Genomic DNA, 26258 nt, shown 5'->3' with positions numbered 1-26258 from the left:
CTATAATGTGACACAGAAGTGGAACTGACCGGACTTTTTCATTTGTTATTGACAGTTTTGAACGTTTTTCAAGAAATATTGTTTGTCAAACTTCATTGTTAACAAACAAGCAAACAACCTGCGATGATTCTCTCCATCTCTGTGTTTCTCTTCTGTTTCTGTTTCTATTTTTTTGTTTGAATCTCACCAGCACAAGTCTATCATTTGTCCATTAACACATCATATGTTTATTACTGTTCATTACTTTTGTCCAAAGACTGAAAATCTGGAATTCACCTCATAATTCACACGTTGAACGTGAGTCATTCTCAAAGTCCTACAGTGAAAAAACGTTTTGAATTTAGTTTTGGAGTTTAAACTGGCTGAGACACGTGTGTGTGTGTGTGTGATTACTTCACAGTAACTTGAGCTCAAACAACCTGGAAATCATTTTCTTGTGCTTCGGGAAAGAACGTTCCAGTTCTCACTTGTTATGTTTTCATGTGTAACTTTGTCCTTCTGTTAGCAACTTCCTGTCTGCAGCTCCTTTGTCGAATCAATCCCATTTCTTTTGTGATGTTCCCGTTAAATTTAGGTAAGAATCCACGCACGTATAATGGACAAAATTGCAAAAATCATGCATAAAATTTGGGGTGTGTATGCAGGATGAGACTCACTACCATCAACCTGAATTTAATCTGGATCGGATCCAGATTAACAAGTTCACATGTGACTATCTCAGCAACATCTGAACAGATCAGGATGAAGTTTGTTATGTTTATGTCAGACGGTTGTAGCTATGAGAAGTTAAAGTTCTATACAGATCCAGAAAGTTCTTCTGGATCCAGTGGATCAGAATGTATTAAAGTCAGGTGCTGGTTTGTAAAAGTCTTGCTCTTGTTTTTTATGTTTCTGGGGAACGTTTACTTATTATTCAGGCTTCTTGGAGTTTGTTGTCAAATGTCAGTATAATATTTCAGTTTCTTTAAGTTCTTTTTCCGATCTTGACCAAAATCCTGAAGAAATCTAAATTTTTAATGATAAAATTTGTGTTTCTGCTTCAATCTGATCACAACGTTAGTCTGTGAACTTTCATTATGGACTGAAGAGCTTCAAAAATTGGGCTAAAGATTGGGAGTCTGAGTCATTGAGACTGTCACAATCGTCACAATTATCATTTTTAAAATGTCAATGTAATAAAATATAAGCCACAAAGGAGTGAACAAATGAAATTATTCGACCCAACGCGTAACCAAGCTCACGAGGACGTCGCATAACCGAGCTCACGAGGACGACGCGTAACCGAGCTAATGAGGACTTTGCGTAACCAAGCTCATGAGGACGTTGCGTAACCGATCACGGACACACGAGCAGGACTTTCGAAATCGAGCTCACGAGGACGACGAACGAGCTCACGAGGACGTCAGCAGAATCGAAGCTCACGAGGACGTCGCGTAACCAAGCTCACGAGGACGACGCGTAACCGAGCTCACGAGGACGTCGCGTAACCAAGCTCACGAGGACGGCATGTAACTGGGGCTGGTGATTGTCCCGTGGGCCGGACTCTAGACATACGTACCTGACTGAGAGCAAACCATTGAACTAATATGAACTCTTTAAAAGAGTTCATTCACTGTGTCACGCAATAAACAAATGAACTTGAACAAAGAAGTCAGAAGTCCAAACACAGGTTTCATCCACACCACTGTGTTTTAGCTCCGTACGTCTCGTTTACAGAGGAGAAGAGAAAATTGAATCAGTTCGAGAACTACACACTCACACGGGCGTTGCGTGTCATTTCCTGTTTGCAGCGCTGTTTAGAGTTACGCTCGGCGCAGCAGAGAAAGTGTGAAGGAACGAGGAAACTTTAGCCCCAAAACAGGACTGGAAATGTGATTAGTCTCAGCGCTTTGATCTTCCATAAATCTGCCATCTGGCACCGGCACTGTCAATAAAGACTGGACTTTATGTGACACTCACACACTGGACGGGCGGGGGAGGGGCGGCGGGCGAGGATGATGATGATGATGATGATGATGGTGGTGTTGGGGGGCGGGGGCTGGTGTTGTTTCCTCTTCTCTGCCGACACTGAAGCGTACAGCTGACAAAACTAAACGCCTTCATTGTCCCTCTTTTTCTCTCACAGATACACAATTACACACACACACACACACACACACACACATATAAAGACTTAAAAACAGCAGTGTGTGTGTGTATATCTTTGTGGGGACATTTGTCTCTGACTTTAAAGGGCTTTTTCCAGAGTTAAGGGGTTAGAATTAGGTTTACATTAAGGGTTATTTGTGAGGGTTAGAGAATGCACTGCGTGTATGATGTGTGTGTGTTCTTGTATGTGTTGCTTTGTGAGGACCAAACATCATAAACATATAGAGTGAGGACATTCTGTCTGATCATTAAAGGGCTTGTTTAGGCTTAAGACTTGGTTTAAGGGAATACATTATATCTATGACGTGTCATTACTAAGGCATGAAAACAAGTTTGTGTGTATGTTTGTACTTGTATTTACACCTCTGTGAGGTCCAAAAAAAACCTACAAACCCGTCTCTATGAGGACATTTTGTGGATCCCACAACTTTAAAGGTTTAAGGGTTATCATTTGGTTTATGTTAAGGGTTATTTGTGACAGTTAAGGTAAGGTGTCTTGGGAATACATTATGTCTATGATACGTCCTCACTAAGATATGAAAACAAGTTTGTATTTGTAGCTTTGTGAGGACCAAACATCGTACGTAGTGAGGACATATTGAGAAAGTAAAGGGCTTTTTTCAGAGAAGTGTGTGTGTGTGTGAATATTTACATTCATGAGGGACAAAATGTCTCCACAAAGACGAATAACAACCCGTCCTCACATCCTCGCTGAGTCATTTTCATGCTGCTTATTAAACTAAGGTTAAAGGACGCATTTGTTTTAAAAGGGTCAGAGGTCAGAGGTCACAAAAATGTGCGACAAAAATGGTTATTTTTATATGAATGTGTTTCTGCTTTAAAGCGGACTCTTCCTTCACTGCGTGTCTCTGCCTCACGTCCACGTCCAGATGTCCTCACACAGATAATCCAATGAGAAAAAGATGGGACATTTTTTTTCTTTTTTTACTCCATGAGATGATCGTCCTTTAAAAATAAAACGATGCCTCGGGGCGTTTTCTGTGTGTGTGTTAGATTATATTATATTATATTACATTTCACTGCGACTCTGCTCTGTGCGAGGGACCAGGTGTCTTCTATTTATACTCATGAGGACCAGACTGGATCAGGGTCCGAGCTAAGATTAGGTGACATGGATTCAGAGTTAACTCCAGATTAAAGTCACATTTCGTTCGGTAATTATTGCCATCGGCCATGAATAATAATAATAATAATAATAATATTAATAATAAAAAAATAACAATAATAACAATAATCCTCATGAGTGTTGTAACAGAGACACTTCAGACTCTGAAATGATTTTTTATTGAATTCAATTCTGATGACAGATTAAACCTGGGCCGGTTTAACATCAGATTATGATCAGATTTCACTGATTTTCACTCAGAAATTGTATCACAGATGCTATTTGTGTATAAATGTGTGTTTCTATGAAAACCAGGCGTCCGCACGCAGATAAGTAAATAAACGCGTCAACGATATTTTATTGTGTAATTTCTACATTTAATTATCAGATTCCTCTGTGAAGACATTTGTTGGTGATTTTTGTTTACAGTTTTACTTTTAGCGGTTATTACTTTATTATTATTATTGTTATTATCATTCTACATTTCTTTGGACATTTAGAATCTTTTCAGTTTTGTTTTTATTGTCCTGTCACTGGGGTATGCACACATTTCAAAATAAAAGCCCTGACGTGTACCTAAAAGGGTACAAAGAAGAAGAAAATGTTCCTTCGCAAAGTTATTTACATTAAAACTGCACGTTTTTATCACAAAAATGATGCAAATAAATGGTCAAAGTGTAATAATCGTCAGGATGATGTAAAATAAAAACAGAATTGTTGGTTCAGTTCTTTTTATTTTATAAATCGTCCTGACAATAATTACACTTAAGAGGGAACTCTCTACACCAGGGGTGTCAAACATACGGCCCGGGGGCCAGAACCGGCCCGCCAGAGGGTCCAATCCGGCCCATAGGATGAAGTTATTAAAATTTCACACTACAATTACAATCTAAACGTAATGTCAAATACAATATTTTTCACTTCCGGATACCAGTGACTAAATGTTTGTGCCTTTATAGATCCAGATGTGATGTGTAAATAATAAGTTTAGGCATGATATTGTTGAAATTGCACTTATATTTCTCAAGAAATTTCATGTTTTGTAAAAATATCCTTCATTAAATGTAAAACAAAGGAGTTCTTGTTGTTCATAGGTTATTATGCTATTATTTTACTATTTTTACTGGTACGGCCAACTTGAGATCGAATTGTGCTGTATGTGGCCCGGGAACAAAAATGAGTTGGACACCCCTGCTCTACACACAAGTAGAGAAATGTTCTATTTTTTAGGTCCAGGATTAAATCTACATTCAATCATTGCCAGATCAACTTTGATTTAAGATTAGGTTTATGTTTTTAAGAAAATGCAGCTTTAAAGTCAGATTAGGCGGGATTAGGTCATCAACGGTGATGCGTAAAGTTTGTCTATGTGTGTTTTACACATTCACACGTGTGTAAATTGTTGCTGTGTGTTTTTTCCTTTTTAAAACAACTAAATTAATCCATAAAATTATAGCAGGATGTGGTTTAATTTTATGGAAATTAAACTGCAGGCACCGGAACCTGTGACACGTGTGTGTTCCTCTGTCTTTCGACCAAACTTTCCCACAAAAATCAATATCTCTGTGGGTTTTTTCCTTATTATAACAACTCAATTAATCCATAACATTATGGCAAAATGTGCATATAATCTCATGTAGATTAAACTGAAGGGCATTGTGATCACTGCCAAATAAATTAAACATTTGACTTTTCATTTAACATTAGATGTTTAACAGTGAAAATCAGATTAGGCCTCGTGTGTGGGATTAGGTCATAATCTGTGATGCATGAAGCGGTCTACGTGTGTTTTACACATTCACACACGTGTGTGTGTGTGTGTTCCACTGTCTCTCGCCCACAAAAGTCGATTTAAAAGAGACAAATCTTTCAGCTGGACGTTAAATCCACGCTCCGATGCACGTCGACTGAAAGAATGAGGAGCGGTTTGAGCGCCGGAGCGAGCGTCCACATGAAACGAACGGCAATATATAAAGATTTAACGAGTGTGGTGCCAATGAGACGTTCCTAAAGAGGAGGCAGAGCGGTGCCCAAAGGAAAGCAAGAGCAGATTCCCAGCGTCTGTGTGCGGTGAATTCCTCAGCCGGCAAAGAAAATCCTTTTTTAATTTTAACAAGACCGTCAAAAAACCAGCAGTCATCCATGTCTGATGTCTTGGTTTCACAGACGTCCCGGTGGAAAACTTAACATTAATAAGCGACGATAAGAGACGACAGACGTCCCAGTTTATTGATAATCTCTTCTTTTCAGGCAGACGTGCGTCTTCACTTCCTGTGTCTGACCGACCTGGTTTTTGTCAAAATGGACGAGTCGACGTGGGAAAGAGTCCGGCCTCTGTCTCTGCCATGACACACACTGCACTCTTTAATCATAACACAGTCACTCTGAGTATAGCAACGCATGACAAACAACGTAACCTCCCTGTAAACATGTCGCCGCTGCGTCATGTGCTGCAACATGTGCCCGGCAGCTGAGGACACGCGGTCCCGAGAGACGCCGCCGACACGTCTGATGCAGAGCTGAGAGACGGAACACGTCCACGTTTGGACGTCTGTGCGGCCGCTGCAGAGGTGTAACGCTACGGCTCGTTTTTTTTGTTTTACAGTGTTCAAATTGCAAATTTAACACGCAAAATGTGGTGTTCATCTGTGACACAGATCTGTCCTGACAACTTTTATAATTATATAGGTCCTTAAAAAACTTTAAAGCCCTTGAAAGCTTTTCAAAAGTTGCCCTAATAGCCATGGGTCATTGAAAGTGCTTGAATTTTGTACAAGAAAGAAGTGAAGTTGATTTGATTGTTTTGTTCCGCCACCTCCTGTTTCATGGCCACACAAGGACAAACTAGCGGATAATTCCTAGCGGTGTTGAGGACACTGTCCACCGTCTCTCTCGCTCTCTGATGTTGACGCGAGATTCCGTGCAAAACAATGAGCGAGTGAAGTTACGCAAGAGAGAGAGAAAATGACGTGAAATTCCAAGATCTCTGTCTCACCAAAGACAAATGACAAAGACCAACTTTGTTAGCATTGTTAGCGACTTTGTTAGCATAGCGTTCTCTGACGTCTCCTACGACGTCGGCCAATAAGATAGCAGAGTGCCCTGACACGGCGTGACATACAGAGGAAGACGAATGCTGCTAAATGAACCATAAAAACATTTAATTTTGCTTTTTCTTTCTTTTCTATCTTTGACGTCTCCTCAAGGGTCGACCACGACAAACAACATAAAATGCTAGCGGAGCCACATTAGCAACCCCGTGGGTAACGATTGACGACTCCTTGCCCCGCCTCCCCAAAGACCTACGATCTCACACAATGTCGTGAACGGTGATTAGTCAAGGGTCAAACTTGTTGAGTTGCCAGTCCTCGGAACAAGAATCCGTGCCAGTGCGATCGATAATCTGACATAGTTCGGGACTTTGAGAAAAAGGACCAAGAGGCTCAGTCACTTGATCAGGGACTGAGCTGAAGCTCATGATCCCGACGATCCTGCTATAGTTCCTCTGTGATTACACAACACAAGTTCAGCCCCGCTGTGAACAAAAGGAGGCAAACGCTGGATTATACTTCACAACAGCCTGAATCTGCATCAGCGTCGACGTCAAACGACACAATTTACGGGTAAATGTCATCTTTGCCGCCGGGAGACGACACTGAGCCATGAAAGTAAACCACATAAAACGCGGACGCTCACCCACGTTGCAGCAGCAGGTAGAAAACACATTTTCTTTCCATCTCCACCCCCCTTCTTCATTTCCGTCATTAGACCTGAATGTTGAGAGTTATCCTATTTGCAGGCGGGCGGGCTCTGGCGCTGCTGCTCCTCGGACCGCTGGGATGATGAATACATTTCAATCTTCCCTCTCTGGCACCGACTTCAGGGACTGGGACCGTTGGCTGGGTTATCAGTCTTATTGCATATCCAGAGAGATCCATCATGCGCAAGCTTTCCTCCAGCACATGCACACTTTAATCACTCTCGCTTCAGTTCCGTGGATGCAAATAATGGGAGTAACGGCCTCCGGTGGATTTGCCGGGAGAGAGAAAAACTCAGCAGCAGCAGTTTGTGAGAGAATCTGAGAAATAAGAAAAGGGGGCGGCGCCTTTGTTCGCTCCAGATGCTGTTGTGTCCTCGTCTGAGACATGAGCAACGGCATGAAGACGAGAAACAGTCCAACTAGGTCAGAGCTGCCTTTGTGCGCTCGGACCTGACATTTGAGGATCGTCCAGGGAAACACAGTTGTGTCAGAGGCGCAGCGCACACACACGCAGATATGACTGTGCATGCGCTTATTGTGCACAGCTGTGCATTTATTAAAAGAACGACTTCTGAAGGCGGACGCAGCTATTTTCAGAGCAGAGGTTCAGGCATCTGTACTCTCTCTCTCTCTCTCTCTCTCTCTCTCAGCTTAATTCTTGTTGTGGCTTAAAAAAGAGAAAAGAATGTGAAAGAGTTTTTAAACCATCGTAGGAAATTAAATTCTCCACTGAAACCCAAAAGAATGAAATCATTCTGGTGTGACAGCAGTGACGGGAAACAGTTAGCATTTTGGAAAACGGGGGTAAAAATGGAAAGAAGTGTACATCTCTATCACTCGGAGGAGCTGTCTGTGCCGTCGTTTAACTGTCGGACGGTTTGATCGACGGGCTTCAGACTCGGCAGGTGACGAGATGAGGGCGCCAGTGTGTGCAGCGCCAACGTTGGTGATGTTTGGACGAGAAATGGCAGAGATATTGGTAGAAACTGTGACAGATGTATCCCTAAAGGAGTTCACGTATCTGTTGAATCGGTTTCAGTTTTCGAACAGGATTGAAACTTGGCAGTGCAGCCTTTGTTGTTGTTGGGAATGGGTAAAGAGGCTGTTTTACTTGTACAGCAGATTATGCAAAACCACTGTTGAATTTGAAGAGATTAAAGCTATTTTTGTTGCTTGTAATGTCCTGGAAATGCCCGATTGGCTACTGACTTTGGCTGCATTTGGATGAGCGTGACTATAACAACCATGGTGGTAAATTGTGAAGCGTTCGCATGACAGGCTTGAAACTTGGCGGTCGATTTACTGAGGACACCCGGGTGTGCGGTGCCAACTTTGACGTTGTTTGGACGATAAATGCCGGAGATATTGGTAGAAATGTGACAGATATGTCATTAAACGAGCCAATTACGCCCCCCTCTTATGGAGACAGACTCCGCCCTCACCTTCCCTTGATCTGTATAGCAGTTACTGTGGCAACCATGGTCCTAAGTTACACACACACACTGTTACAAGAACACAACCATTGTGTGCATTGTGTGTTTGCAAGCAATGTCTGTCCGTCTGTAAATCGCATAACAATCATACAGTTGGCTTGACAGGCTTCAAACTATATGTGGGTTACCATGGTAACTATGGTACTAAATTACTGAAACTTGGCAGTTGACTTACTAAGGACACCGGGGTGTGCGGCGCCAAATTTGGCAGCATTTGCACAAGAAATGTAAGAGATATCGCTAAAGATGCGACAGATATATCACCAAACGAGCCACGTCCACTCTGTTTCACATGGACACAGACTCCGCCCTCACCTCCCTTCCTTCCTTTGATGTGTATGTGTGTCACCATGGCAACCGTGGTAGTAAATTACACACTCTTGAACATTAGTTTGTTAAGACTCATTGACATTATTTGAACAAGAAATGCGCGAGACCGGATACAGAAGATGATGCTAACTATTGAATTTCAAGAGATTAAAAGGTGGGTTTTTTTTGTTACTTGTAACGCCCTAAAAATGTCTAATAAGACAGTATCCGATAACAGCAGCCCCACGGAGAAGTGGAGAAGAACTGGGCTTGTAACTGGAAGGACGTTGGGTTCAAAACCCTGGAACAGGTCAAGGTACCCAACCCTCATTGTGCGAATGGATGGACGTGTGGACGAGTTGTTACCTGTATCTCTTGTTGTCCACGGGCACGATGTCCATGGCGATGTAATACTGCTGATGAGGGTCCAGTCCTGCGATCTTTACCCGCATGGCAGGAAACATCCTCCTGGTAACGAGAGAAAGAAATAATGTTAATAAGAAACACGTAGACAATCCAAGTCTCGAGGTGTTCAGTGTCTTTAAAATGCACCGAAAACACGTGACGACGATTCACAGAAACAACTCAGTCCACTTTTTTTTTTCTTTTTCTCTCTGCAGCTGCGGTCGAGGACGGACCCCTGAGGGAGACTCGATGCATCGACTCAAACCGAGTGAGATTATTGTAATTAAGGACGACGCTCGCCGCAGTATGTGGGGGTTTGGGGACGCCACCAAAACAAACAGTTTCCAGGAACAACATGGATTATTCTATTCTCAAAAAGTACAAATTATGTCTGCATGTAACAAAACAAACAAACAAACAAATAAATAAATAAATAAATGCCTGTCCTGCTTTCACTTACAATGCTCCATTAAAAAAATGGACTAAAAATTCTGTTTGTTATTTGGTGTGTTTTTTTTCAAACGTTACTGCTTTGTTCTCGGAGGAAAACACATCTTTTTGATCTAAACATGACTGCTTTTATATTGCACATTTTAAGACAAAAACGCCCCAAAATATCGTGTCAATATTTAAAAAAAATGCAATTTTTTTTTCTTCACGTTTGTATTTTCGCTGCGTTTGCACATAAATATTTCTGGTTTTCTTTGGTCTGTTTTTAATCTCTGGTATAAACTCATTACATACATATTAGACTGTTTAATTAAGACATTACAGAGGTGAAAAATATGAAAAAAACGTTGCACAGCTTTAAACTTGACTTTCATTTAATAAAAATTTTACTCATTTATATGAAATATACATATTTCACGACTTTCTTGAACATAATTTTCCGACATTTCAATAATAATTTTTTTTCCCCTTGGTAGTTTCCTTATTTTGTAGGTCACTATGACTGTAAAGGTCATAGTGACCTATGACCTTTGCATTCCAAAAATTCTGATTTATTCTCCTTATGATAATATTTAATACAAAGTTAAAATACATGGGACTTTATGTAAAAAGCCAAAAATAGGTATTTTGTTTTTTTTAATATGCAACATATTTTTATTTTAGCTCCTCCTGTTCAGTGTGTGTGTGTGTGTGTGTGTGTGTTTCACTTCAAACGCTGCATTTTTTTCTTCTTTTCTTTTTTCTCTTTTTCATTTGGAGCTCGTAAATCCGCGCAGCTCTAATGAGAACAGAGCGCTGTTTCTCCTCTGGATTTATTTATGAGCTTATTATGAAGAGGCCGAGAGAAATCCACGCGGACACAGGTCTCCGCGCGCGCCGTCACTCACTCACGCACGCACGCACTCGCTGCGCTTCACCGCAAAATCACTGCGGCTCCACTTATGGCGCTGATCACCAATTTAAGAGCAGAAATATTAATAGAGAAAGAGAGCGAGGGAGATTATGGGAGATTTTTTTAATCTGAAGGAGAACATTTTTGGTAAAAAGAAAAAACAAAAAATAATCCAATCAAAAATGTACATAAAGGCCTTTAAATATGAAATTCTTACTTTTATTTTAGTCTTACATTAATAAAACGGAGCCGCTGCAATTATTACACAAACAATAATCACCTATTATTTTAAAATACAGCCATGAAAATGACACTATGTCTGTTTTTGGTTTTAAAATGGATAACAATTAAATAAAAACTGATCAGACTTAACATTAATCAGAATAATTGATCTATTTGAGGCTATTTTTCATGTAAAACTGAATACAATACAATTTTACTGTCACTAATATTATATATAAACTGTAAGCACTGTATATGCTACTGTATATAAAACATTAAAGCGGAATATAAACAAGAGAAAAAATAATTTGAAAAATATTCATGAAAAACTTCAATAAACTCAAGTTAAAAACCCCAAACTTTATTTTTCCCATTAAAATAGTTTTACAGGGAAACTCTGGCTGATTTGAATATTTACGAGCAAACAGCTGTTTTTACAGAATGACCTCATCTCGCCTGGTTTGAGAAGCAATTAAAGAAAAAAAGTGATAATAAATGAGTTCCTTTCGACAAGAAACACTGATGTCAGTTATTTCTACTGATGAGGAAAAAGAAAAGAGAGGAAATGTCAGTGGAAACACGGGGAGGAAAAAAGACCTGAATCCACAGGTCAAATCCTGCACGAGAGAGAGTGTGTGTGTGTGTGTGTGTGTGTGTTAATTAGAGTCAGCTTTCAGGGGGTTTTGTGTTTTGTGTTTTTTTTTACTGCAACATCAGGAAAAAAACCTGCAGCGTCACTTGGGTCCGTGAACGCAGCAACAGAGCAGTGGCCTGTGCACGTGCGACACATTAACACCCTGCAAACAGGGCAGCGGTGCGTGCGTGCATGTGTCACAATCTCACCTCATGAGACGTTTATTTTCAAAAAATAAATAAATAAATTAAATAAAACTCATAACAAAGCACGGAACCAAGCTGCTCGCGACAAATAACTCCAGAAATATACCTTCTTTTTTTCGCATATCGCCTTTTACGCACAGTTGGAGTTTGATGACCGTCTGCGTCAGAGCTGCCAGGTCAGGTTGTGTGTGTGTGTGTGTGTGTGAGAGAGAGACACTGACGTACGTGTGAGGCGTTATTTTCAAAAAATAACTGACGTTTTTTTTTTCTTCTTCTTCGTAAAAGGCCATTTTGTCCGCATCACGTGGTTCCCTTGATACGTAATAAGTTACGTTTTTGAACAGAAAAAAAAAACCTCTTATGAGGTGAGACGGACGTCACTCACTCACACACTCACCGTGTCTGTGTCAATGTGGGCGCGTGCGTGTATCACTAAATGTGTCGATTTAAAAGATGACGCACTCATGCGTTTTTGCACGTACGTGTGTGCGTGTGAGTGACGTCGGTCTCACCTCATAAGAGGAGCTTAACTTATTACGTAACAAGGACACCATATGCGGACAAAATGGCCTTTTGGAGACAGTGACTGTCCAGCCTCAGAGCTGCGCGTGAACCTTTCACTTCCAGCAGCTCATTATGCACGTGCGAGAGAGAGAGAGAGAGAGAGAGAGACGTGCCACAATGTCACCTCAGAAGTTAATTCTTAGAAGTTAAGTGTCTTTTACTCACAACTGTGCGTAAACCTTCCCATCAGTGTGTGTGTGTGCATGCGCGTGAGAGAGAGGTGTCACACTCTCACCTCATACGTTATTTTAAAAAACGTAAAATATTACGAAACAAGGAACCAGCTGCGGTCGGTTTCGCCAAATGAGGAAAATACATTTTTACGCACGGTTGGGGTTGACAGTCTGGCCTCAGAACTGCTCTAAAGGTGTGTGTGTGTGTGTGCGTGTGTGCGTGTGTGCGTGTGCGTGTGCGCGTCCTCACCTGCCCGCCTTGGTGATGATCATCTCCGTGCCGATGTCGTGGAAGCGCTTCCACAGGTCTGCGCACTGCAGCTCCATCTGGATCTCCTCCATGGAGGCCGGGGGTGACGGGTCACAGGGCCCCGGAGCGAGCTCGGCGGGTGAGCCGAACGAGCACGACGTCCTTTCGGCCAGACCCTCTCCGTCCGAGCCGGGACTCGCCTCCGAGTCTGAGGAGAAAATGAGGAGGAAGATGATGAGGAGGCGGCTCTGGAACAGTGGAATTAATATGCGCGTTCGGCCTATTTTTCTTTTTCTTTTTTACGCAGGAAACTTGGCGCAGCGCGCCTCAGTCTGCACTGACTCCAGAATCACCTGCCGTCTGCTGCTGCTTGGACAAGAAGCGGCCCACTTTGGCTCGACTCGTCACGGAGTCCTGGTCTGGTGTCAAAAGTAGAATAAATGCTGCGTAAAGTCTTTGAAAACGCAGCGTGGAGAAGATTAAAGATTTAAATTGGGACACGAATGAAGGATTCTGGTGGGAAATGAGTTTTTTTTTCCCCCTCTTGGACTGAGTTTTACAGACTGACCAGTCACACACATCAACACTGTCAGGATGTTAGATCAATGAAGCGGATCCAGATCTACAGGACTGGTTTCCATCAGTGTGAACCCTCACAGATCAGATTAATGTGGACGAACTCACCTACAAGGCAACAAACAGCTCACTGACACCAGAAAACCATTAAAAAAAGCTTTTTTAAAGACGCAAAATATGGAGAAAAATCTATTTTCTTCAACAAACTCACGTCCACTGGTTTAAGAGAAACTGTAAATTGACACATTTCTGTAAGAAACTACAAATTAAACCAACCTTTTAACCAAATTAACTAAATAAAAACACATTTAATCGCCCAAAAAGTCACTTCTTGCAAATAAAAATGCAAAAATCACAAATCACATTGGAAATAAATGAATGATTTAACACAGGGACGTCACGAAGAGTCACTTTCCGTGATGTAACATGTGATTATTTGCATTTATTTAAAGCTCCAGTTTGTATCTGTGACTTTTTGCGTTTCATTAGCCCGGAATGAGCCTTTAATATTAATATTTATGCAGAAACTATCTCTTTTTTTTTTACTTTTACAGCAGTCCATGATGGACAAACTACACATGCTATAGGTTTTCATTTGGGTGAGGTGTAACTTCACAATAAAAGTTACTAAAAGAAAAATAGACATACTGCACCTTTAATGTATATTTCTTTGAGCTTTTAGCTTCAGTATTTTTTATTTTCTTGGTTTTTATTTTCTTTTTTATGTTTAAGGCTTTTTTAAATGTACATACAGGGTTTTATTAGACGCATGTTTGTTGTGTTGCACAATAATAATCTTGAATTTCAGCTCATGTTTGAAGTGATTTCAAAATAAAATCATAAATGTGAAGATCCATCACAGGTTGTTGGATTTCAAATATTGTATTTTATATCCAGATAAAAGTCATATCATCTCACACACACACACACACACACACACGCATATAAAAAATGAAATAAAACTATGAAAGAATGTAATAATGTATTATTTATGGACGTCTCTGACTCTGACTCTGAGACACTTGGCAAAAATGTGGGCACCAAAAATATGATTATGCAAATGTTGAGGAGCTGAGACACTGGAGACTGTCCCAGACCAAACCACTGGACTGTGGACCGAGCCAAGGACAGGCGAGCCGAGCCAAGAGCACGGAGGAGGGGAGGGATGGAGTGAGGAGGAGGAGAAAGAGAGAGAGAGAGAAAGAGCATCGATGATAAAAAATATCACAACACTGATTCCTGACACAACAAATATCACTAAAAATTAAGATTTTCATGTCTTCTAAGATAAAATGATTTAAGATAAGGCAAAGATAAGACCAGGAAATAGAGTGTGTTTTAAGATAAGGCAAAGACAAAAAAATAAGGTGGTTTAAGATAAGGAAAACATAAAATAAGGTAAGATAAAATGATTTAAGATAAGGCAGAGATAAGATAAGGTAAGAGAGGGTGGTTTAAGATAAGGAAAAGATAAGACAAGATGATTTAAGATAAAGAAAACATAAAATAAGGTATGATAAAATGATTTAAGATAAGGCAAAGATAAGATAAGGTAAGAGAGGGTGGTTTAAGATAAGGGAAAGACAAAATAAAATAAGATGGTTTAAGATAAGGAAAAGCTAAGATAAGATGATTTAAGATAAGGCAAAGATAAGACAAGGTAAGAGAGGATCATTTAAGATAAGGAAAAGATAAGACAAGATGATTTAAGATAAGGCAGATATTATACAAATATATCTTAAATCATGTTTCATAAACGGTAATAAAGTGGAAGTTTATCTATCTCATAAAATGAATAGACATATATTATTATTATTACGTTATATTAAGTTTTAATAGGTTTTACTCAAACCCCTTAAATAAATTTATTTTCACGATGACTTAATCCCAGATTTTCTGTTTTAGACACACACACACAGTATTTATACGTGAAGATACTGCAGTTTTACTACTGTGAAGTTACACTGAAAATACTCTTAAACCACAGTTAAGTCAAAGTATTTAGTATAAAAATGATTCAGTAAACAGTGACAGTAAAATATCTAATGCCGAATTATTGATGAATTATCATTTTATAAATATTTATTATAAATGTAAATCAAATACAACGCAGTATTTTTTAGTGAAACAGAAGCTGTCGCTTTTTCAACTTTGACAAGAAATTAATTTGACGATTCTTTATTTTTATTTCTGGCGCAAAATGAACGCAGACTGAAAACACACACACACACACACACACACACACACACACACACACACACACACATAGAGTCAAATCTTTAAAACAAAAAAACTTAAAGTTAGAAATAAAACTTATTGCATGATGATCAAAATATGCTGACTCAGACCTGCAGACATGACACACACACACACACACACACACAGTGCCTCTGAGCAAAATATTCAACCAGCCATTAGAGTTTGCCTCATTAGGACCAGGTCTTAGTGTCCATGAGGACTACAGGTCCTGGCAAGGTCAGGGTTTACAACAGAACAAATGTCCTACAGAGGCAACAAACACAAATACACACAGTGACACACACTTAACTTTAACCACATCCTCAGAAATGAGGTTCCGCCTCATTAGGACCAGGTTTTGGTCTCCACCAGGACTCAATGGTCCCGACAGTTTAAAACTAGAAAAGGCGCTGAGGCCACAGAAAGGAGTGTGCATATAAAGTCTTAGTTGAGGACATGTCACAGCCCCTTACCTTAACCATCACACGTATAATTGCCTTATACCGTAACCATCACCCTTACCCTTAAACTAGGTCTTTAAGGTCCTGAAAAAGACCTTTAAAGTTGAGTGGACCAGACCTAAATGTCTTTTTTTGGTCCTCACAAAGACACACACACACACACACACACACACACACACACACACACACACACACAGTATGCAAAGACAGCCTTAACTCACCATTAACCCTTACCTTAAACTTAACCATAACCACAATCCAAATCTCAGCCCTAAACCAGTCCCTCAGATATGAGCTTCTGCCTCATTAGGACCAGGTTTTTGGTCTCCATGAGGACGACAAGATGAACTTACTCTCCCATCTGTTTCTATAAATACATATATACCACAGATTACACTATATATACTGGAAATAGGGCATTTAATGAAGGAATAAAGACAATTTAAATCATAAATCTATACATTTAGTGCCATTTTGTGGAGCTTTCATGTATATTTTTTAACATAAAGTAAATATACATGTTCTTATTTACAGATTCATATATAATCTATATGTGAGAGGCTGCATTTGAGCTGCAGATATAGATATTCTCTATTAGGTTTATTGTCGTCATATAGTATTTATATTCATTTAAAGCACATTTTGTCAAACCTTTAAATAAGAACGGCAGTTGAGGGAATATTTGGATTAAAAATGACGTCACAATAGGGTTTGAGCATTAAAATAATCTGCTGTCGGATTAGAATTAAGGGCCACATGTAGAAATAAGAGTGGATTACATAGATTATCTTGGGTAGTTTTTACACTTTCATATAGCTGCAGCTGATGGTTGTGACTTTGTCATTTTTTAAAAAGTGAAGGTTCAGCAGATTACTGAAGTGCCCAGCAGCAAACGTTTGCCAACCGTGAAATCACTGAGTAACACAATCCACGCAGCGTGTGTGTGTGTGCACCTGTTTCCACGCTGATGGCACGCACCGCGGCCGTAAAACCTTCACTCACACACACACACACACACACACACACACACTGTAATATTTATAAATAAACACGTGTCTTTTATCAGCCCGCGCTCAAGTGAGAGATCACTTTTTAAAGAGACACTTGGAGGAAGTGGGATTTTAATCCGCAGGAGGAAGAAGAATATATTAAAAATAAAAACCCAAAAAATAACGTGTTTATGGTGAATTTGTTCCGTGCGTAATTTGTGCGTAAAGGTGAAATTTGTCACCTTGTAAAGCGCATGTTTGGGCCAAACCTGGAAGTTTTAAGTTGGAGTTGGAGTTGTTAAATAAATTGTGTGAGGTTATTGAGATTTTCTTTCCCCTCAGTTGCGCCTGCGTCACAGCTCGTGACCGTTCCTTTTTTTTTTTTTTTCTCGTCTTCCATGGAAGCTAATAAATGACTTCTATGAGCAGCGATGGCTTCAAGTCTGGCCTGGAGTTAAGGGAAAAATATAAAATCTCTCACTCCGCCTCTTTCGGGATTCCTTTAAACCGCATAATCTGACCACAGAGACTCTCTGTGACACAGACACAGGCCTCAGGACGTTTAGGACCCGAACCGGACGCGCGGAACCTGCCAAGAACAGACTGCTAATGAGTGGAATCCTGGAGGGCGAGTCCAAAAAAACAAAAACAAAAAATCCTGAACTTGACCCTGAACTCGTCAGAATAATAAGAATTATTGCAGTATTTTTTTTTTCTTCTCACAGATTATCATCAGACACAACTGAGTTGTTTCCTGTTGTCAACACGGTGGAGTCAGGAGTTTCAGTTTCTGCTTCCGCCTTTAACCACAGACACGTTTTCACACGAGCAGCAAACTTCACATGGAAATCCATTATGAGACAAAATGTCCCTCCCTCCAGTCATCATCACCGTCACTGCCGCTGATTTACTTTGACGCTTCTCTATCATCATCATCATCATCAGCAGCAGCAGCAGCAGCGGTGTGACTCCAGGGAGAAGCCGTGCGTAAAGACGCAGCGCCGCGGAGGCGTTTGAGGCTCAGCGTCGGCCTGTTCTCCCATGTTCTACAAAAAGATTGAGTGACGCGTAAAGTTCCTATCACATCATTTTCCTTCACTAATGTCCAATTTAATTTAATCTGTCAATGATGAAGAGCAGATTTATTTTTGGATTTAGACGCACAAAGATGATCCATTTTCACTTATTATAAACTTTGTCTTAATCCTATAGATCATATATGATTTCTGTACCGTTTATAAACCACAATACTGTATATTTACCTGCAGTTAAAGCAGAACGTTGAACCATGCGACACTGCGTTTTTTTGATTATTTAAATTTAAACACTAGAATTTGATTATTTTAACTACATTTATACTTAATCCAAAACTAGGAGTGACCTAATTAATGACATAGTTAAATGTTTGCTCATAATTTAAACGCATTGGACGCACGTGAGTTTGTTTTCTTTTTACAAAAATCCCAATAATTTATAAAATAAAATAGTTTTCTCTTTCGTGTGTGCGTAAAGGAGGTCGAATATCTTATTGAATATTTAAAATTATGAGCAAAAACAGAAATGTAATGTAAATTTACTGTCTGTATTCCTCCAGTACCGACAGCTGTGCTTATGTTTTTAATTGTAAATCGTAATTTGGATTTTATTTAATCCCCAGATTATTGTTTTTATTTTCTACACTTGTGCATTTACTTTTCTTTTTAAAACATTATTTAATTTTTAAATCTGGTAGCACATGTTATGTAACGCTCACTGCTCATTTTAGACATTAAACAAAAGAAACATAGGATTTTACGCGTGAGGCGCACTTGTATTCTTTAGTTATTTCAGATTATTTATTAATATAAACACAATCTGATCATGTGGTTTTGTCATTTTACTACAAAAAAATTCAATATTAAATATAAATGTATAATATAATATAATATAAATTAATTTTTTTTTTTTTTACATTGAACACAGAAGCAGCAGAGGCCTGATTTCCGGCCTGCAGCCAGATTTACAAACAATAACAACAACAACTTTATGACTGCAACTCCAATTATCTTTGACTCACTGTCTCGCTCATAATCCACGTCTTAATCCACGAGTGTGGAGTCCAAACGCCGTGACCCAAACACACCACACACACACACACACTCATCTAATCACTCCACCATATGCTGCGCGAGACCTTCAGTCATTTTCTGTTTGTTTTGATGCAAATTTCACTTAATTTAAGGGCATTTTTCCCCCTAAATTCTAACGCGTCACAGCAGTGAAAGTTCAAATTGATCTTCTGTGTTTAAATGATTCTAAAGTTTTCTTAAATGCAGCAGAGACTCAGAGACATGAGACTTGTCCTCATCTGTCCTGATTTGTCCTGCTCTGCTCATGGGCTGGGTCACTCAGACTACACTGGAGCCATGTTTTTGTCTCTGATCTAAACGCAGATTATTTGTATATCGTGTTGCGTGCGTGTTGCGTTGCGCGTGTGTTGCGCGTGTGCGGCACTGACCCGGGTCCATGTCCAGACAGTGCGCCGCGTCCTCTCCGTCCGCGGCGAGGCTCTCCATGGACAGCTCCAGCTCCTTGTCCTCCCAGCCCCGCAGCTTCCTCTTCTTGTTGGAGCCGATCAGGGCTTCCACGGAAAACGCGTGGGCTCTCGAGCTCAGGGCTGCGGCAGATCGCCTCCTCTCACTCATTTCTCTCAGAAATCCACCCGCACGGGAGGACGCGGCGAGGAAACCCACTCACTCCCGTGTGCGTCCGAACAAAGTCCAACACTTATTCTTTTAAAAAGGGAAAAGAAGAGGGGGAGGATGAGGAGTTTCGAGCGCGTGCAAAATTAATCCAAGTGAGACTTAAAAACGCTGCGTCAAACTTTTCACGGCAGACTTTTGTGCCATCCCCGGGTGCGCGTGAGATCAAGTCCAGACTCGGTTGTGGGCTGCGTCTCCGTCCTCTCCGCGTCTTTCTTCTCCTCTTTCTGTCTCTCTAACTTGTCTCTGATTGATACTCACTTCTGGAGGAGTGTTTTTTTTGTTTTTTTTACCTCCTTCCCCTCGCGCTCGGAGGGCGGCGCTGCTGCGCGCGCTGTCAAGGCCGCGGCGTCCAATCAGAGGCGAGGACAGACATTTGGACACAGCGCTGGCGTCCAATGAGCGCGCAGAGGCTAGAGGCACGCGCCCGCGCGCGCGCGTCCCTGAGAGAGCGAGACACTTCTTCTGTTTTCTCTGCAGAGGCTTCACGATGTCGACTGAGGTGGAAAAACTCATCATTTTATTCAATAATAAAAAACAACTAAAGAGTGGAGTTGTTGACGTTTGAGTGACGTCACAGCTTGGTCTTCCGTGGACATGTGGATCACGTGAAGGCCTTCACGCACGCACACACACCGATTACCTTTGAGCGAGTGGAAAAGTCAGATTAGAGCTCGATTATGAGATGAGAGGAGCACACGTGGACAGGTGGACTGACCTCAGGTCTTCACAGAGGATGGAGCAGATTAGTGGGGGAAGTGGGAACACGGTCACAGTGAGATCAGCGGGTTCTGCGTGGACAATAGAGAGGCATGTAATGATTTTACATTCGAAATAAATGACTGTTAATCTGTTGATTTACCCTTAAATCTAATCTAGATTATGACATTTATCATATTAATCTCACTTGTTGAAGGTTCTTGCATTCAGTCAGACACTCAAATACATAAATGGCACAAAATAATCTTTAAACGACAGATTATTACCTGGAAAATGTAAATTACACTTTAAACCTTTCCTTCAATGTATTTTTAAAGAGCAGTGTTATTAATTAGCCTATGACAAAATAAATAATGCTATTTAAAGGATATAATACATATTATATTATATACTGTATATATATATATTATATCATGTATGATTTATGGAATAATAAGTAGAATTATTGTAATATTAATGCATTTTTTGGTCCGACGCGTAAAAGTTTATTAGCTTTTTCACGCAGATGATTTAATATTTTGTTTGGTTTGGTGTTTAAAAAAACAACTCACAAGTAACTGAGTCTGAGTTGCGTGGAATCTGCGCGCGGTGCTGACGCACGCGGGAGAGAGGGAAGAGAAGAGACGAGGGCGAGGAGGAGGAAAGCGATTAATGGAATTTATTGTTTCAAAATAAGAAAAATAAATGAATATTTCTGATGTTTTTTTTGCTAAAAACAGAAACGAGAATGTGAGCTCGAGCTCTCTCTCTTACTCTCTGCACGTGCGCAGGGGAAAGGGCCTTAAATCAACCTAAGGTTTTCTTAGAGGTCAACGCTGTGAACTAATCACTTCATAATAAATATTAACACATATTAATCGATATTAAAGCGCGCAACTGCATTTACTGTGAATAAAATGAAGAGACAAACAAATAAACAGGTGTTTAAATTAAATGAAAAAACACCTGTTTAATTTAAAGTCACACACATGTATGATTTATGACCGTCAGACTTCAGATTAAATCAGATTAGACTAAATTAGAGATATTGATCCTTGAAATTCCGCAGTTCTAGAACACACTATATAATGTTAAAAATTAAAATAACATCATTACTCTATTAAATAATGATAATTTTAAGTAGTTTTCATCAACACGTGCAAGAAGTTATAAATAAAAACGCAATATTTGTTTTAAAACTGACGCAGAATTTGCTTTTTTCCCGCTTTCAATTAGAGGACAAATACATAAATAATCTCACTTTAATTTTACTGCGAAGCCACGTTGAAATTAAAATCTCGTTATAAGCGCGAGAACAAGAAAAGACATAGTTCGTTAACAACAAACAAACAACAGCGTGTTTGTTTTCATTTGAGTTTTTGCTTCATTAGTTTATTTGTTTTTTTTTCTATTTTCATGCGCGTAAATGTCTGTGCGTAAACGTGTGCCAAAGTCAACACTGTGTGTGTGTTTGCGTGCGTGTGTGTGGGAGTGAACTCGTTAAACACGAGCAGTAAAAAGAAAAAAAACAAGTGTTTGCTGTTTAGATCCCAATTATAGTCGAGATGGCATCTCACACACACACACACTCACTCACACGGTCCAAAACACCAAAAGAACATTAACAAAAATACAATAACAAAAACAAATAATAATTGTCGTGATGATTATATATATACACATATATGTATATATATAATTTTTGATCTTCTAACTTTTCTTTGTTTTCACTGTAACCAAACATGGTTCGTTAGAGTCTTTTACGCGCGAACTCACGCGCCGTTTGTTAGTTTTTATTGCCCTCACAGTCGCGTGGACAGTGGCACGGGAACAATGAGTTGATAATCAATTAGTGAAAGAAAGCGTCTGACCCCTGATGACCCCTGATGACCCCCGATGACCCCACAGAGCAGGATGACGCAATTCAGCGAAGGGTCAAGAGAGCGAGACACACACACAAACAGTGGAGTGGACGTATTACATGTAGCGTGCAATGAAGCCGTGGGGCCACGCACGCACGCACACACTGGTTCTGGTTTTCTTGTAGTATTGCTGATCTATTTTTTTAAATTGTATATGTATCTGCTTGTTTTTATTGCTTATTCTATATTCTCTTAATCTAATCTAATCTAATCTAATCTGATGATGTGGATGGCGAGGCTGTTTTTGTTTCGGCTCGTTAAATAAAAGATTTCCGATCATGTTGAATAAAGTACACGCATTATTTTTTTTACCAGTGTTAATGTAACAGCGTGGGTTTTATTATGTGCTAAAATGACTTTATACATAAATAAGTTATCAATGCAATTCAATTATACATTTTTCAACTGGTTGTAATTAAAATATTCTACATTTATTATGTTTTATATGTAAATGAATATAAAAAGGAGGATGTGAATTACCAGAAACATTGACGCAATAATGACGAAGAAAAATAACGAAGAAAAACGCAATAATAGGGTACATTAATAATTAAAACAAAAAACACCGAGGAATGAAATATAATCAGTGTTATATAATATAATATAATCAATATAATCAATGTTTTTAAGTTATTGATGATAAAATTATTATTATTATTATTATCATTATTATTATGGCCATGTCTGTTTTCTACAGGTTTTTGGGATGTTTTCTGTTTTTAATTCGTCTTAAAAAAAAAAGGTTAATATCAGTAAGACTCTGATAAATATCATGTAAACATAAATAGATGTCACGCTGTAGTTTAAAGGCTGAAATGAAACAATATATTAGGTTGAATTAAATAACAAACAATAGACAATCTTATGTAAATATGATGATAAACTGACAGTTTTACATGTACAATTATGTGTAATTCATCATTTTAATAATTGTATTGAATTGTGAGTGAAGTGACCGTGAGAGCAGCACATGAATGAATGAATGAATGAATGAATGAATGAATGAGCGAGCTGCAGGTTTATAGTTTCCTCTTCTATTCAGTCTGAGTAAAAACGGCCCGTGTGTTTTTTCAGTGTCCTCGTGGACCGCGCCTGTTTCCACGTGACATCGTTTCCGTTCTTTAATAATAAAAGTTTTATTTTTTCACCCTCTATTAAACTTTATTTACTCCTGTGTGCGCGCGTGACACGGCTCGCTGACCCAATACCACTGCTCTGTGTGTGTGTGTATGTGTGTGTGTGTGAGAGAGAGAGAGAGAGAGAGGGCAAATGTGTGTGTGTGTGTGTATGATTGAGTGAGAGGGAGAGTGTGTCTCTCTCTATGTGTGTGTGTGTGTGTGTGTGTGAAGTCTATATATGTATATTCACTCAGCTGACTGTACCAGACACACACACACACACACACTCAAAGGTAAACACACTGAGATGGAAAAACACTGCACAGTCCATCTGTCTGTGTGTGCAGGTATTACTAATGTTGCGGGGACCTAAAACTGTTGACACACTCACATGATGGGGACCTGTCTTCCTTGTGGGGACAAAAATCAAGTCCCCACAACATAAATGACTACATTTTAAGGTGAAGATATGTTTTAAGGTTAGGTTGAGGTTAGGGTTAGGATTAGGATTAGGCCAGTAATAATTGTGGTTAAGGATCGAGTAAGTCTCCAGGAAATGAATGTAAGTCAATGCAATGTCCCCTCAAATCATGAATGTCCAACATGTGTGTGTGTGTGTGTTTTCAATTATAAAAGACACAAACATGATGGAAGTAAGGAAGAGAAAAAAGGAAAAGAAAGAGAGGAATTTTGAGAGAGGATGAAGATATATACAATAATCTGATATTAACTAGATCAACACAATAGTCTGAACAAGAATCTACCATTTAAATTATGTTGAACATCTACCTTCATGGAGAAATCATGTCATACAAAATAACCCTGCTTTTTTTTTTTGTTCCCAGGGCTAGTTTTGCTTGGCCAACAATTTACCATAAAGGTTAGCAGCCATTTTGAAAATAAACACAGGTGTAAATAATCTAATTAATTAACTCTGAATTCCCTACTCGGACCTCGCTCACCAGTGTAGTTACGCAATATAAAAGTGAGATTTAAGTCAAGTTAAGTGTGCATGGCGGCCATTTTGGGGCAAAATTAACCAATATAAATGAGGCTAATGGTGTCCTGAACCTGAGGAAGCTAAATGGAATGTTGTTGGAATTATAAACCCTTAGATTAATGACATTTTCTGTCCAATACCGATATGAGTTTTTATCTCAGTGCGGTCGTTTTACACATTTTAAAACAAACTTCACCGTTAACGACACATTTATCGCCGAGTCATAACCAGCCTGTTAAAAAAAAACAACATTAAGCTTTAACAACTAATAAACAGCCTCATAACATGACTCGGCAAAAACGATGCCGCTGTGATTTAAGGGGTTTTGGACTGTTGATTTATTTGCCTTTTCCAAACTCAGATACAGAGAAACTCCACCAGTGTGTGACTGATAATAATCCAGAGATAATTATAATTTGAGATTAACACTAGTTTTTAGATGACCTTAATCAGATTACTTTGGCTCTGGGACGTCCAGATCTTTTAAATCAGGTCTGAAAACACATTGAACTAAACTTTATATTTTAATAATATTAATAATGTTGTATTCTGAGAGAAGCAGGCACCAGATTAAGATTAAGTGGTATAATCTGAGAATATTTGACAATATAATGACACACATTCATTCAGTCATATATAAAGTGAATGTGTGTCTTAATCAGCTCTTTAACATCATCAAATTCAACAGGAATATAAATATTTTATTCTCAGAGCAAGTCATGTAATCTTAATCTGAATAAAATGTCTTATTCATGTTATTGAGTTGCTGCCACGTTAACATCACCTTTTATCCAAATTTAACTTAACAAGAATAAGGGTATAAAGTCATCCCTCTGAATAAGCACTAATCCAATTAAGACGTGGATTAATCCATTTTTGTCAAATTATATTAATCTCAAATCAGATTAGAATGTTTTATTGCAGTTTTCACAGCAGAGGTTAATAATAATAATAATAATAATGTCAAGTCATAATCAGATTATGCTCTGTAGCAGAGGGGTATGTTTGCAAATGTGATTCAGATTAAAATCGGGAGTCAGATTATGTGTGTCCATCATCTCCAAGGATTAAGAATGGAAAGGTGAGAGAGGGAAAAGTGGGAGAGATGAACAAAGAACAAAGGAAGATGAAAGTGAAACTAGGAATGAGGAATAGTGAAGAGCTGAATATAAAGTGTTTTTTTTTTATATATATACTCAAAAGCACAAAATCTGATAAAGATAATCCCATTTATTCCTCCCGTCACCTCGGTGTCAGAGCTCAGGTTCACGTCTTTACCTGAACTCAAGTCTCTGAGTCTTCATGACGAGCGACGTCGGACCTTGAAGCCGCAGCCAAAACTGAAATTTCCAGAAAAAAAGGGAGAGAATTGTGTAAATTGTGGTAAATGTGAGGTAAACTTACCTCCGTGTGTACATTCATTCATTCATGACTTACATCTGTATTGTTGCTACAGGCACGGAAATGTTTTCTTTTTTTAAAATATGTTTATTGACGTTTCCTCACTTCTCCGTTCTCCAGTTTCTTTCAGCGTTGGAAAGCTCTAGAAGCGTCGACCTCAATCGATAGAACACAGATCCAGAGAGCACAGATCTCCACCAGCCAAGGTTTGTTCCAACACTTTGTCACTTTTTGCATTTTACAATCATTTTTGAAGCCTTTTTTTTTTTCTTCTTCTTCTTTGTTTTGAGCAGAATTCTCCAAATCTTCAATTAAATTTTCAATTTCATGTTCGATGAGATCCTCGTAAATATTTTCACAGATTCATCATTGAGTTGTTCTCGGAAGCATGAATATGAATCTATAGATCTATAATATAATATAGTATAATTGCAATGCCTTGACTTTAGTGAGGTACGTACACACAGTCCCAGCCATAGCA

At 39.2% G+C, this 26258-nt stretch overlaps 1 protein-coding gene and 1 long non-coding RNA gene across 2 annotated transcripts in view; both read right to left on the bottom strand.

Moving 5' to 3' along the window:
- Positions 1 to 20000, bottom strand: part of tbx15 (T-box transcription factor 15) — a 46573-nt gene extending 26573 nt beyond the window's left edge. Inside the window, exons 1-3 of the mRNA XM_044019592.1 lie at positions 19394 to 20000; positions 12633 to 12840; positions 9203 to 9304 (exon numbers count right to left, since the gene is read on the bottom strand). Of these exons, the coding sequence (XP_043875527.1) occupies positions 9203 to 9304; positions 12633 to 12840; positions 19394 to 19580 (497 nt within the window). The 5' untranslated portion in view covers positions 19581 to 20000. The remainder of the gene's footprint in view (positions 1 to 9202; positions 9305 to 12632; positions 12841 to 19393) is intronic.
- A 6-nt stretch (positions 20001 to 20006) lies between these two features.
- On the bottom strand, positions 20007 to 26236 carry LOC122765366. The gene is made up of 3 exons (XR_006359965.1): positions 25655 to 26236; positions 20356 to 20428; positions 20007 to 20280 (listed from the first exon to the last, which is right to left on the bottom strand). It is a non-coding gene; the product is annotated as an uncharacterized LOC122765366 (long non-coding RNA).
- Positions 26237 to 26258: the final 22 nt, after the last annotated feature.

Source organism: Solea senegalensis, linkage group LG2 (genome assembly GCF_019176455.1).
Source record: "Solea senegalensis isolate Sse05_10M linkage group LG2, IFAPA_SoseM_1, whole genome shotgun sequence".
Classification (NCBI taxonomy): Eukaryota; Metazoa; Chordata; class Actinopteri; order Pleuronectiformes; family Soleidae; genus Solea; species Solea senegalensis.
This window is presented reverse-complemented; position numbering and strand designations above follow the sequence as displayed.